Source organism: Leptosomus discolor, chromosome Z (genome assembly GCF_034619465.1).
Source record: "Leptosomus discolor isolate bLepDis1 chromosome Z, bLepDis1.hap2, whole genome shotgun sequence".
Taxonomy (NCBI): Eukaryota; Metazoa; Chordata; class Aves; order Leptosomiformes; family Leptosomidae; genus Leptosomus; species Leptosomus discolor.
Window position 1 is genome coordinate 30,434,961 of NC_141419.1, and position 14,421 is coordinate 30,449,381.

Below are 14,421 nucleotides of genomic sequence, written 5' to 3' on the forward strand. Positions count from 1 at the left end.
TCATGACCTATCACTTAAAAATGCTCTCCAGTCTTTTCTCGTTTTTAACTAATTAAATCCTTTCACACGCCCAAAAAATAGGGAAAAAGAAGAAGAGCAACTGGAATTAAATCATAAATTCACCAGCAATTCAAATCAGCCTGCATATACTATCACAAAGGTATAACTATTCTGGCAGTGGTGAGGCTGTTCAGATATGCAACTGTACAGAGTGGAATTATTAAACAATACTGATGAGTATATGTGACTTAGGGCCATACAGCTGTGGTAACTGCAAGGACAGATTTTTTTTTGAACCAGCAACACTGGGCCCCTAGAAGTTGAGTATAGTTTATGTAAAGCTGGGATTAAGACAATACAAAGGTAGTACTGAGTAGTTACCAAAATACCAAAAAAAGTGGCTCTAGTTTTTCACCCCACATTTTACCTTTGCTCTGAAGTTTTAAAACTTTGTCTTATGTTTTACTGTGTTATCTGGAATATTAGCCTATATGTTCTGGGTTTTTTGTATTTTGTAGATAGTTAGTCTTGTGTCTAGGTGGTGGTGTTTTTTAGTATGCTGCTTGCTAAGTAACGGAATGAGCCACTGTCATAAGTGCAGTTCAGAAGTGTTTGGAGCTTCATGTTGCTGCTGGCTCCGCTTTTCTGATGGAAAGCGTTGTTTACACAATAAACATTCATCTGGGGTTTATATTCCCATTCCTTTTACTGATACGAGAAGGAAGTAATCTTCAAGTAGAAAGAGGGGCAACCTTCAGAGAGAGAAGAGTAACTCTTCATCCTGTGCTAAGGCATAGTAACTGCCTGATTGAGATAGTATTATAGCACTAGCTACTCAGGAATCACTGAAATGCGAACAGAAGGCTTTTAAACAGAGAGTGACCATCGTGACCATCTGGCTTTAGACCCACAGGACTGACGTGGTCAGCCTCTTGTTTCAGATGACTAGATGCACTCAGCCCACAGTCACTGTGCTGCTAACCATGACCCTTATTTTGTGTCTCTTCCAGTGCTAGAAGCAGTGTACTTGTTTACCTGTTGTGGCCTGTGGAGTGTGTACCATACACTAAACATTAGAGTGGATGTCTGAGGTTTTCATCCACCTTTTTTCCAGACTCTGGTCATTCCTTTCCACGAAGTGCTAAGGAGCTTTTCCTTCTGGCAGAGACCAGTGGCCAGCAAAAGTGAATTTAGTCTTGGATTTTCTGTTCACAAGGGTGGCAGAAAGAAATCTTAGAAGGGACAAATATTTTAGATTCAAGTAGGGTTTCATCTCACATGCGTCTCAATGAAAGAGAATGTAGGTTTTTATATAGGTGTCTGTCTACAGGTCTTAATTATGGTAGCATCAGTTACAGCCCTGTGGTAGAAATAGTGCCAAATTCCCATTACATAACCCAGCTTGGAGGAAGTTGTGTTTGGTTTATATACCTTTACTTCACCGTGAAATTTGATTAAAACACCTAGATAAAATAGCAGATTTTTGGTTTGAAGATCAGTCAAGTTCTATATCAACATATGTGAGTCGAAAATTAATGGGAGTTGCTTCTGCATCACTTGGAACTGAGCATATGCAGCTGCTCTTAACAGAACTTTCTCCCTTCCTTTCTTCCGCATTGATGTTACTTCTCATGCATGCGCTTCACTTAGCAAGTCTGAAGTATGGGTAATTGGTCTTTGACTCAAATAAGGATGAAATTAAAATCTGACATAGAGCAAACTGGGGGTTTTTTATACTCTCAGGCAACTTCGCATTTTATTTGGTAAAGTATGAATATATTGTAGCTTTGTTAAGACTTTCATTGTAGCCACTAATATGTCTTACTTTAATGCCTTGACTCCAGCTGGAGTTAGGACTATAAGAGTAGCAACAGTGGTAGTGGTTTCTGTCCAGCCTCTGCTGAAGGAATGGCTTACCAGCTGCGTAGATGCTGCATAACCATTAGAAATTATAGGAAATTAATAAAGACCAGCACCAGTTTTCTTTTGATTAGTACACATGACTGTAAAGGCTGCTTCTAAGCAGTAACGCAATTCTTCCAGCTGGAAAGGTAACCTGTAAGAAGGTGTTCTGGCAAACCGTTAGGCTGTAGATAAAGGTGCTTGTGAGGAAAAGCACTGGTAACGACTGCACTGTGAAACAGCACTGGACTGACTGGAGTAAGAGTTGTAGTTTAGGCTGAGGCTTTTTCAGTCTATTATTAATTTGAGCATCCTAACCTAATCCTTATGAACAGTGCACACCCTTAAAAACAGACAAGCCAGCTAAGATAAAACATCACTTGTACCTGGAGCAACATGTACCTGGAGCCTGTGGCTGGGAGGGAGATGCGTTCAGTCCAGCAGCTCACACTGATGCTCACAAAGAAATGAAGTTGCTTTTACATCACAGATTGGTTATTTATTGTCATCATCGTGGTATAAACTGAGAGCGTGTAGAAGCATCTCTACTCTTGCTTTAATTTCTATCACCCTCCTCAAAGCTCTGAAACAGATTGTTTGCTTGAAAACTAGGGGACCAGACAGGTGATGAAAACATCACACAGATGCTTAAGAGAGCTCATGACTGCAGGAAGACAGCTGAGAACGCAGCAAAGGCCTTGCTGATGAAACTAGATGGGAGCTGTGGGGGAGCCTATGCAATCGCTGGCTGTAGCGTGCAGCCCTGGGAAAGCCTGTCATCCAACAGCCACACAAGGTAACTGCGACTTGTCGGCTCTCCTAATCCCCAAGTGTTTGATTTCAGACCAAAAGTTACGTTGTATTGTGTTCGCTGAACTACCTCACTCACCTCAGTACACTGGCCTCTTTGCTTTGATTTATAAGTCACCACGCCTCAGTGGTCTAATTGTCTTTAGACTTTGAGCAAATCCAGCCAAGAAGGGTTTTGTATAAATTTGTTGCAAATGGGTGACTCTGAGCTTTGATCTTCCTCATAAAGGGCAAAACCATTACGTTTTTTTTTACTTCAGTGACTTTCTTGCTGTTTTGTTGGAACTCACATCATGTACTTCTTATTCATATCTATTCTATGCAGACAGCACAGATGTATGGAGAAACAGAGATCAGAAGTATGTTTCGGTTGGTGTTTTGGAGTGCTCAAGAATTGTTTTCTAAACGTTGCAAATCCAGCCATTTTGTTTTAAACCATTTCTTCTCCCTTCTCATTCTCCTTTGCTCCCCTCCAAATTCTTCCTTCCCATGCTATTTAACACGTGGGGTGGCAAATGAACATCATGACAAAGTGGATTATTCCAGGAAAGGCTGGATATTGCAGTTTTTCTGGAGACCTATAAAACAGTGAAACTTAAATGAGCTATTAGTGCAGAAGTGTTCCAGTTCAAGTACATCTGCTGGCAGCTTCATTTTGAGCCATTGCCTGCCTGCAGTGTAATTGTTCTCTGTGCAGCGAATGTGTGTGCTTGTGTATGGATACGAATTTGGCAAGCATCTTGGATAAATATAGATGAACATTTTTCTTTTTAGAAGTTATTTTTGTTTCTCAGATTCGCTCTAAAACTTCATTTTAATTCTGGTTTTGTGCCAGTTCTTTATTCAAATGCTGTCATTTTTTGACACTTTTAGAAGTTTATTTTAGTACCATATCATTTCCTCTTCTTGCTGATGCCTCCTCCTTCCTGCCGTGTGACTAGCATGGAATATCTAAAAAGTAGGCAAAAAAGTAACCTGAGGGAACAGGGTCCAAATGTGAGGTAAATTTTAATGTTTTATTCAAAGTTTTATGGTGCACTTTCAGTCCAAGTAAGCTGTATCTTTATTCAGAAATTAACAAAGCAGCATCTGTGCTAGTAACACATTTATCACTCGGTGTACCAAAAGTATTTACTGGCCTTGGAAAAAAGTTATACAAAGCCGTTTTAAGTAATTTACTTGCCTCACTCCGAGTGCACTTATGCCATGTCTGCAACTGCATGTGAACATGTTTGTAAGTGGCTACACGTAGCAGCACCTCCACTTGGCTGAGCTCGTTTACCATTCTGTTATTTGAAAGGGTCGGTTTTGATTGTTCACAACTACCTCCATGTTTTTCTTCCTTGTGAGATACCTGATAGGTAGTCAAGGCGTGATTTTTGTTTGTTGAAAATAATTTAGATAATTTCCAGTACTGACGGGGGGAAATTGGCGGGGGGGGGGGGGGCGGGCGCGGGCAGGCAGGTGGGCAGTGTGTTTCCTGCTTTAGTGTTTGTTCTCCTAGCCTTTCACTGAAAATATTTGGTAGGAATATAGTCTCTACGGTCCTTCCTTTGTTGAATATCATTTGTGGTTTTTTGAGGGGAAGGATAAGGGGTGGAGGTGTGTGTGTTTGGGGACAAAATTATCCCTCATGCTCATTGTTTGCCATGAACTTTTGATGGTCAGCTGCCAATAAGTACATGTGTGCATGTAACGTGTTGGCTGAGTAGATAAAGTTTCAGCAGAGTATGATTAAAATGGCATAGGATTTCTAATTTCGTCAGTATAAAGTGTGTCATGAGATGTAAAAATGCAAATGTAAATGCCTCTGCATGCGAGAGAGATGTTTTAGCTCAAGTTGTTACCATTGTAGGATAATTTTTTCTAGCGTGGAGCAAGATATTTTGCTGAACACGGTAACTACTGTTACTGCTTTGATATATGTGGAACATGAGAGAGAAAAACTTCTCTGTCACCTGAAGGGCACACAGCAATTCAGGAACTTGTCATATGGGCATTCTGGTCTGATCATCACTTATACTTTGTTGTCCCTCTCCATGCACACCCAATGTAATTTGTCTTTGTCTAAACATGCGTATCAGTGAAAATATTTCTGAAACTTTAGCTTCTCCATGAAATAAGAATCTTCTCTTCTTTCCTTCTGTTGTGTTCAAGTGATGTGTGGTAGAGATGTTTTCAGATTTCTTCTTCCTGCGGACCCTGTCTCAAAACAGAGGCATCCCCTCTTCAGCCTGCAGACACACGACACTGAGCCAGCCCACACATGGAAAATCTGTATTGGTTCGAAAGGCACACACTTTTCTGTATTTATATCGATAAATGTTCTGTCTCAGGTTTAAAAACTTGGAAGATTTTATCTTTAACTTTCTCCCTACCATTCTAGGTCCTTTTTGTTTCTCTCCAGGACCCTACTTGTGCTTTTTGGAGTTATCTTGCCTATGTTGCCAGCTCTCTCAACCCATTTGTGCAATGCTTCCTTGTCACTTGGCTTCCTGCTGCTCTAGACAGACGTCCCATTGCCGCAGACCACCAGCCCTGTATGATTTTTTGATGTTGATGGTTTCCATTTCCTTTCCTTTTCCATTACAATAGCAATCCAAGCAGAGATAGGAAAGCAGTCTGTGGATTTATAGCTGTTCCTGCAGGCTTAATGTTTTTTATTTGTCTTAAAGATCTTGGCAGTCTATAAAACTGGGGAGCAGAACAAGTCCACATCACTAGTGAGTGCTGCGTGAACCACTATTTGGGGTCCACTGCACTGAATTGAAAACGTTTTTACATTAGGTCATTCAAACATACTCCGAATCTGCAGGACTGATCTTTTGCTGTACCAGTTTTAGTGTTGCAGGCTTTGAGCTGCAGATATGTATTGCTTCGTTTTCTCTTTGAAACCAATGGAGTAAAGAGGTAGTGGATGATCAAAACCCTCCTTTGCTGAGACTTGTGACAAGTGAGTAATTCTCCCTGCTGTTCAAAATCGTGTAGAATAAGGACTTATAATGGAATTGTTGACCCATCTTTAGCTTTGGCATTTCAAATGAAATTCTGAATGTCAAATCACTGAATACATTACTGAGAATAAATGCTTGCCGAGCCGCTAGTGACAAGTGGTTAAAGGCTGTAAAAGGGAGCAACAGAAATTAAAAGAAATGAAATGCAATGAAAAAGCATCACAGAGGTTGTTACTGGTGAAGTGAATAAAAATAATAGCGAGCATCTCCACTCATTTGGCTGGCAGCAGCACAATAATGTTGCCAGTTCGTTTTTTGAAAATAGAAATAGGTCCGCAGTGTAGCTGGAAGTCATAATTATTTTAATGGACAGAAGGTAACTACAGAACATATGTTGCCAACAAGGTTTGACTGATTCCACCTTAAAAAGAAGGAAACAAAAGAGAAGGACTCCAGTTGTAACACTGACTGAAAATGGCAGATTTTATTCTCTGCAGTGCTAGTAAGCCCAACCTTATGTCTGGATTCATGGGGGAAAAGATCTGGTCTCTTATATACAAAGGGAGTTCTTTTCAGTGTTATGCAGTGTCACAAAATACCTAACCTCAGCCAAATGTAGGACTGTATCTTTCATCAGAATCACCTCAGATTTCAGGTAAGTAGTAGACAGACAAGATTATCTTGGCGAAAGTGTGCAAATAAGTTATTTAGAAATATCCCAACAGACATTTTAATGTTATCTATGTAACGCTTCATTGCTGGACTGAGATAGTCTCAGAAGGAAGCAGGGTGGTTTTGCCAAAGGTTCTGATTTTAGCCAAATACATTGTTGTTTGTCTTTTGGCTGGTTGGAGTATTTTTTGGTTTCTCAGGAAGCTACTATCTTTTGGCATTGTGCTGTTTCAGGTCTCAGGCCACAACGTTCACCTAGAAGATGGTTGGCCCATATATACTGTGTATCAACTGCATTCTTTAAAGCATGTGCAGACATTCAAGCAAATTTTGTGGAGTCGGTTCTGACAGCTTTTGTATCATCTGCACTGTTGCTGAAGGGAAGATTTATTTATTGACTTGATTTTTAACAGATGAACTGAAGCTTATACAGGGTTGTATGGACCAAAATTTTGTATTATATGGAAGTTACTCACACAGAGGCACTGTTGGAAGACTCATTTATATCCATCCACTGCATTTTATACACATACATGTGTACGCGTACACACACATGCATGCCAGCAAATAAAACTGCGTGTTATACTATACCAACCTGAGTATTTTCTCCAGGCTGTATATGAAAATTAATTTTACACCATCCAGGCATGACATCATTGTAAAAGACTTGAGGGATGAACCAAGTGGGAAGAACATTTCTCTTTGCTTGTTCTGAGTACAACAGCAGTGAGAATGAGCAGATTGATGTTGTATTCCCTCCACGTGTGATGAAATTGTGATCCCTTCACTATCCTTACCTACATGCACATCTTTTGCAACACTTTCGTGCGTTTTTTGGATGGATGTGTTCTGCTGGTCTGTTTTCCTTCATCCTGATTGCTGTTAGAAGGGAAAGCAATGTCTGAAATTCAGGATCATATGCCCACCAGCTGTGGGCCCTTAAATAGAACAGCAGTGGACTAGCATTATGGCTGTGGAGAGCTATATGGTGGGGCTTTTGTGGGAACACAACCTGGCAGAGCTGTGCTGTGGGAGTTCAGAAACACTGCAGCATTTTTTTTGTCCCTTATCATGTGGCCTCATTTTACAACAGCCCAAAGTGGGCTTTGTACCTCAGCTTTCTGCAACCCGTACTGCTTCCAGTTGTCTAGGTGGGGGCTTGCTGCTAAATGTGTCGGGGAGAGGGAATGTTGTTGTCTTCTTGTCCCTTTGTGTGCTGGCTGAGACATCTTCCTTGCTAAGCTACCCCTCACCTTCTTAAAAAAAAAAAAAAAAAAAAAAGGAAGAAGAGCAGCTTGCTAGCAGTTCACCAGAGGAGCCAGCTCAGCTGCAGTCAGGCAGGCAGTCAGCCAGAACTGAAGTAAAAGCAGCCTGAATATCACTGGCAACAACCCAGACTGCCTTCCTCAGTGTGGACTGCTCTCCCCTGAAATGTACATGCATGGCTCTGGATCTTTAAGGGCCAAAATCTGTGAATGTCCAGCGAGTACGAGGTCCAGCACAACATAACAATAGACTTGCAACATTTTTGCTCAGGTTTCATTCCCAGCAGGAGAGCTAGGGTTTCTTACCTTTGCAAGCGAAAACTGAGATGAGCTTTGTGTCCCAAGATTTGAAGCCTGTGTAGCCTTTAAAAGCTGTCCTTCCTCCAACAACAGCTGTTTTACATTTAATCCAGAAAAGCTGTGCAGTTGCTGTCTTCGGGTGTTCAGGAAACTTGCAACATGACTTCAGTACAGAATTAAGTATTTCTCAATTTGTCTATCCCCATGATTTTTATATCAATGTGTACTTCAGAGAGGTATCTTTAGACTTGGTGTAAAGCAAGATTTATTGTTTCGAGATTCTCTAATGAAGAGCTAAGTATGAACAAACATTTGTTTCAACCTAAAAGGGTTTCTACGTAGTGTAGGTACAGGGTGTTTTTAACTTCACTGCAGATGGAAATGGATGAAAACAAAAACAAAAACCTTGTGGTAAATATGGCACCTATTATCTCTTAAGTAAAGCAAGGAATAATGGGAAATTGACAGAGAACTGTAGTAAAGAACTGTAATGCAATATTTCATGAGAGGGAGAGATTTTTGAGATATCTTTGTAGACCTGCCAATTCTCCATCTCCTCCAAGACTGTGCTTGGAATTTGTGGGAAGATTGGCAATTATTTGAGGCACTTAAAAATCAATATAGCTTTAACTGAAGTAGAACCAAAAGAAAAGAGAAAAAAAACAAGCCTATCTTGATAGGCTTCCCATTTTTCACATGCATAATATATTTTAGGACATCATCATGACTCTCACAGCTTGTAGCGGGTGAAGCTTTTTTTTTCTTCCTGCAAAAATGTTGAACAGCGGTGCAATTTGATACAGAAAGTGATTTATTCCCCTGCTGATAACTGAGATCATCTAGCATTCCAGACAAGCACAGTTAATGGATGACTTATCCCTCGCCCAGCAGCTGATTACAGGACCTCAGGAGACGGCAGGCAGCTTTGAGTGAGGTTATAGAAACAACACAGCATTTTATTTTCCTTTTTAGTGTTATTGCAACTATATTCATCCCTGGAATGCTATGGCTGTATCAGTCTCAGCCCCCTGCAGCCCTGGCATGCATGTAGGCAGCACGGAGCCACGCTTGCTCTGAGACTTCAGTTCTCACTTTCTGCGATCTCTGTGTAAACATTTGTGGGGCAGACTAATGGGCAGTCATTTGTTTGATGCCTGTAGATAGGAGAAGTTCTGCCAAGTCTGATGATGGCTTGTTATTAAAAGACGTGCTAACTTACATGTTGGTTTTAAACCCCTCCAGCCCTGGAGGAATGTCGGTGCACTGAGGAATACACCTTAACATGAATTGAAAGATGCTACCTCCTGGCATCAGCCAGTGGAATTTTGCTCAGGTTGAATCCTACAAGTATCTGTTAAAAATATCTAAGACAATAACAGGTATTGCCATCAGCAGAGATAAATGAGGTCTGTACTTATTCTTTTTTCTTAGCAGATGTTTCTTCCCAAAGATGAAGACTCAGTGGCTGAGCAGCAAAGAGCAGCTTGCCCTGCTAGGGTATTGTAAAGAAGTAGCAGGGATTTTTTTAATAATTTAAAAAAAGACTTGTTTCAGAAGACACCGTTCCAGAAACAGTAATTCGGTTCATGTCGCTAGATATCTGGTTTTGTAGAGAAGCTGTCACATGATTCAATTTTCTTGTGTAACTTAGAGAATTAATTTATTTTCTGCATCTTCTGAACATTGCAATGTCCAGACCACGCTACGCATGTCCTTTCTATGAACTTTTAACTAAGACTCAGATGTGTTGATGAAGTATTGGGACAGTGTTTGATGTAAAAAAATACAGATTTTGTTCCAAATGTCTTTTTAATACTGCTCTTTCTCTTTCCAGTACTACCAGCTCAACTGCAAGCAGTTGTGATACGGAATTTACAAAGGAGGATGAGCAGCGGCTGAAGGATTACATCCAGCAGTTGAAAAATGACAGGGCAGCAGTGAAACTGACAATGCTGGAGCTGGAAAGCATCCACATTGATCCCCTTAGTTATGACGTTAAACCTCGTGGAGACAGCCAGAGGCTAGACCTGGAAAATGCAGTCTTGATGCAGGAGCTTATGGCAATGAAGGTATTTTGTTTATATCCAACAAGCTAACTGCACTGCTGACAACGCCCTGTGGTAGAAAACATGCTTGGTCACACACACGGGAGGCTTTGGTAGTGATCACTGGGTAATAAAGGGTGACTTTGTTGAAACAAATTATCAAATCCAGTAGTCAAAAAGTGACAGAAGGCAGTGCATTAACAGCGACGAGCTATGTGTGTTTTGAATTAGGCAAGGACTTCATCCGTGTCTCTAAACTTGGAATGCTCTCCTTGACAAACCAGATGCTCTTTCTGAGAGATACGGCAGCTGAGTTGCTTGAGGGTGACCAAAAGCATGGTACAGCACTTCCCAAGAGACAGTTCCTTACTTTACTTACAAGCTTGCAAATGTGCATCTTGAATATTTGTGAACTGAAGCAGAACAAATTCACCTCCTTTTAATATTGCCATGGGAGAAGGAATGGTCTGTCAGAAACTATCATCCGTAATGCTCTCCAGCAGTCAGTCACAAGTCCAGAGCTGTGCTAGGCACTGTGCTGCAGGGTGTAGCTCACTTTAGAGCCCAAGCAAAGGGTGCAAAGGGTGCAGTGTGTAATGACTTGTAGTAACAAAGGTTTTCAGAGAAAACTCTGGTCCCTCAGGCCTGGTTTATATGTTGAGGTCTGAAGATGTGATCTAGAAAAACTGACCTTTATTGACCAGGTATGGAGTTTATGTAATTTTAAATCTGGCTTTTGTGTTGACTTGAGGCAATACAAGTGTGTGTCTGCATTTAGAAATTGTCTGGGTTTGGGTCATTTTAAATAAGTTTAATTTCTGCACATTAGCAAGTCCTGTTTTAGTCAACTAATGGCAGATATGTCAGATGGTGGTATCATGTGGGACATCGCTCTGTAAACTTCTAAAGCTGTAGGTTGTTGTTCAGATGTGCTGCTGCTGGCTAACTAGTAGCTTGGTAATGATAATTACATTCTTAGGGGTGCAGCCTTTCCATGACGCCATTTGCAATAATGCATTCAGTATTTGCAGTTCAGAAAAAAAGATTACCTGCTACCAGTCAGAAGATTTAAAGTTTTGTTCGTTGGAATATAAAGTAGCCAACAGCAGTATATTCCCCATAATTAAAGCATGCAAGATGTACTGGAAGACATTTGTAGAAAATTAGATGTATATTTCAGATATCACACTTCCTTCTTCTCTTTTGCATCGAAGTCTTCCCTGAAATCTCTTGTACACCAGTCTTACTTCTATCTTTAAATTGCTTGGTAAAGGCAAACTGCAGAACTATTCCTTGTGATTAGTGCCCTTGCATTCCCTGACCTGGCAGGAGCGCCAATCAGCATGTCGTAATTTCTGTCGCAGTTTTGAATGCTGGATATCCTTTTGTTCACTAAACGATCTTCTAACTTGTTTTTGACATAGGGTGTCCACTCATAACTTTTGGCTGGACCTAGCACATTGGGGTTTTGCTGCAGGAATTGTCACTAGAAGAAGAGGAAGGAATCTTTCTCATTGGTTGGTTTGTGTGCAGTGCGTGCTGGAATAGACACACAGAGAAACTGAAAGTACTGTTATTTATTATGGTTTGTTGTACTTTGCTGGAATTCACAACTGCAGGAAATCCCTAGGTTTCTGAAAGGGATGTGGTGTTTGTCGAAGCTTGGAATGGATTTGTTGGTAAGTGTTCTTCTGCCACAGAAATTGAAAAGTCCTGCCTTTCTTCCATGCGTAAAACCTGACAAAGGCACATGTGTGCTTTGATGCCAAGAGAATGTGCTACCTTATTAGCATCTATGATTGTTGCTCTGGTCTGCATTACTCTTTGCTGATCTGTTCAGCAAGCTATAACATAGCTGAACGTAAGGGCAGGACTCATGGATGTCTTGGCTTTCTGAGTGTATTGTACGTATTTGTTATTTGGAACATGTACCTCATACAGAGCAGCGTATGCATCTGCCTTCTTCTGAGACAACTGGAGAATTTAAATTTCTTTATGGTGTTTTGTTTAACTTGAAACAGATGTGCTGCAGAGGACTTCATCTTGTAGCAGGTCTTAATTTGTTCCTTCCCTTCCTCATTCTTAGCAAGGATGATACAGCTTGATTGAGCTACTCGAGGATTTCCTGCATTGCTGTGTCTTACAACGTGCTGCTATCTTCCTTCAACTTCCATCTTATGTTGGAATCTCTGCTGCATCTTCTGGCACCTTTCATTTATGACTCCTAGTAAAAACTAATCAGCACATCAGTCATACTGCTTCTTGCATCTATGTTACGCTGATAATGTTCTGAAAATGCCTTTACACCATTAGTTCTACATTATTGATGAAAACGATCCATAAAAAGATGGTTTGGGGGTGGTTTCTTTTTTTGCCCTGTTCATTTTTTTATTACCGATCCAGAGTGTAAGACATAATATCTGCCAGTATTTCTGTAAAATCCAATTCTTTGCTTCAAGCAATAATTAACCATGTTTCCAAATATAGTCTCGTCTGCGGTTTGTCATCATTCAGTGGTCTTGCTTTGAGGTCAGTTGTCATGCCCCAGTTAGCAAGGAGATTACTTCTCATGGGTGTAAATAATTCTTGATTTACAGACCTTCTGCATTTCAAAGGACTTAATCAAGATAAGAAGTCTCAGCTTTCTACACTGGTAATTTTTCTTCTTTTGTGTATAGGTGGTAATATTTTCACAATGTGCTTTGAGACTATAGTCCCTTTGCAGAAGATGTTAAGAAACCCATTGTTCACCTTTGTTACAACATTTCTTGCTCTTATAGACGTAGAGCATGGCATTTATCTGCTCTGGTACTTGTTTTATTTCTGAAAGTTGGTGTATTCCACCTTGTGTACTGTGATCCTCCTGGAGTCCCTTTTCATGACTATTAGAATTTTTTGTCACATAGGAGTCCTTGCTGTTTTGTTTTTCTAACATGACCACATCCAACACAAATTTTAATTTTGAGGGTGCTGTAGTGTTTCTGATTATATTGAGTCAGGAGTGTTTGATTTTCATTCCAATTTTCACCAAATTCAGAATTACAGTATGACTGCAAGTACAAAATATTCCTCGATATTCAGTTAAATTAGTCCTGAAATGACTGCTAGATGTGGTGCTTAAAGCTTGTGAATTTGCATGGGTTGTGTAAGTCTTCTGCAATCAGATGGAAGAATGACCACTTGCTACATCCTCCTTCAGGGTTTTGTTTTGTAAATGCCACTTGTGCTTTAGGCCTACCTGTGAAGAAGCAGATAAATTAAACTGCAAAATGTTTCACCAGCATCCCGTAATTAACAAAAAAGGGGATAGTAAATATGCAAAGGTGATGTTGTCATTGAAATTAAATTTAGACAATATCTTTCAAAAACATATTTTCATGGAGAAAATTACTGCATATGTGAAGACTAATTAACTCTCTAAGTAAACCTGAGCTACTTAAATTTTCCCACATAAAACGTTACTATTGCAACCCTGCCTCTCAGATCTTATGTGTCCGTACCAGAATACTCAACTGTAGTTTTAATTTTCAACTTCCATCTTTCCATTCCTTCCTATCCTTTCCCTGGGAGCCTCTGTAAGACACTGGCTGACAGTTCTTACACTTTCTTCCTGCTTTGTCTTGGCTTCTCTACTTCAAAGTCATATCATCTTGACATGAGAAAACTAACACATGGGAGGCACTTTTGGAGTCCATGGGAATGTCTTCTCGGACAGGATGCAAACTTGTGAATTCATATACGGTGATCTAAGCTTATGGTCTTTGTAAACAAAGGCGTTAACCATCTATGCTCAAACCGATTTTGAGCTAGGGTGTGTAGTACAAACAAACTTACAGTCTTTAAATTAAAACTTCTAAGTGATGGGAAAAATCAGTTCCACAGATTTGTTGTTGTAATGGTTAAACTCACCTTTTTCTTTTAGGAAATAAATTTTTCCCTTATTTCTAGGCTGAATTTGCCTAGCTTCAACTTCCAGCCTGCAAGGATCTTGTCATGACCCTCCCACATAGATAGCCCTCTGTCAAGAGTATCTTCTCTTCACATAAGTGCCAAAATACTCTGCTCAAATTACTTCTCAGCCTTCACTAAGCGGGCTAAGTAGATTAATGGCTTTAGAAATTGAGGCTTCGGGAGCTAAATGCATACACTTAAGTATATCAGACCATCCAGTTCAACTCCTATAACTAAATTTCGCCATCATTATTTATCAGTATTATTTACATTTTTACTCTTGGCAAAGGAAATTAATGCTAAGTTTGCCTAACAACTAAATTTATGTAAACCACATTGAATGAAAATGGTGGTGCTTCTAACCTTCAGTTCACAAACAAGTAGATGAATAAATGAATTATTTTAAAGCTCATACAAACCTTTCCAAGCCTGAGGGTTTTTAGGATATGGATTTTATTTTTGCATGGTTGGTGGTTCTGAATAAGCCAGTGATTACCTGTGATTACTATATGCTGGTTGTAA

The 14,421-nt window shown here is 40.1% G+C and overlaps 1 protein-coding gene across 2 annotated transcripts in view; it reads left to right on the forward strand.

Moving 5' to 3' along the window:
* Positions 1-14,421, forward strand: part of MCC (MCC regulator of Wnt signaling pathway) — a 211,745-nt gene that overhangs the window by 182,050 nt on the left and 15,274 nt on the right. For both annotated transcript variants that reach the window (XM_086479759.1, XM_086479760.1), the window contains 2 exons: positions 2,515-2,698; positions 9,738-9,972. In XM_086479759.1, the coding sequence (XP_086335885.1) occupies positions 2,515-2,698; positions 9,738-9,972 (419 nt within the window). The remainder of the gene's footprint in view (positions 1-2,514; positions 2,699-9,737; positions 9,973-14,421) is intronic.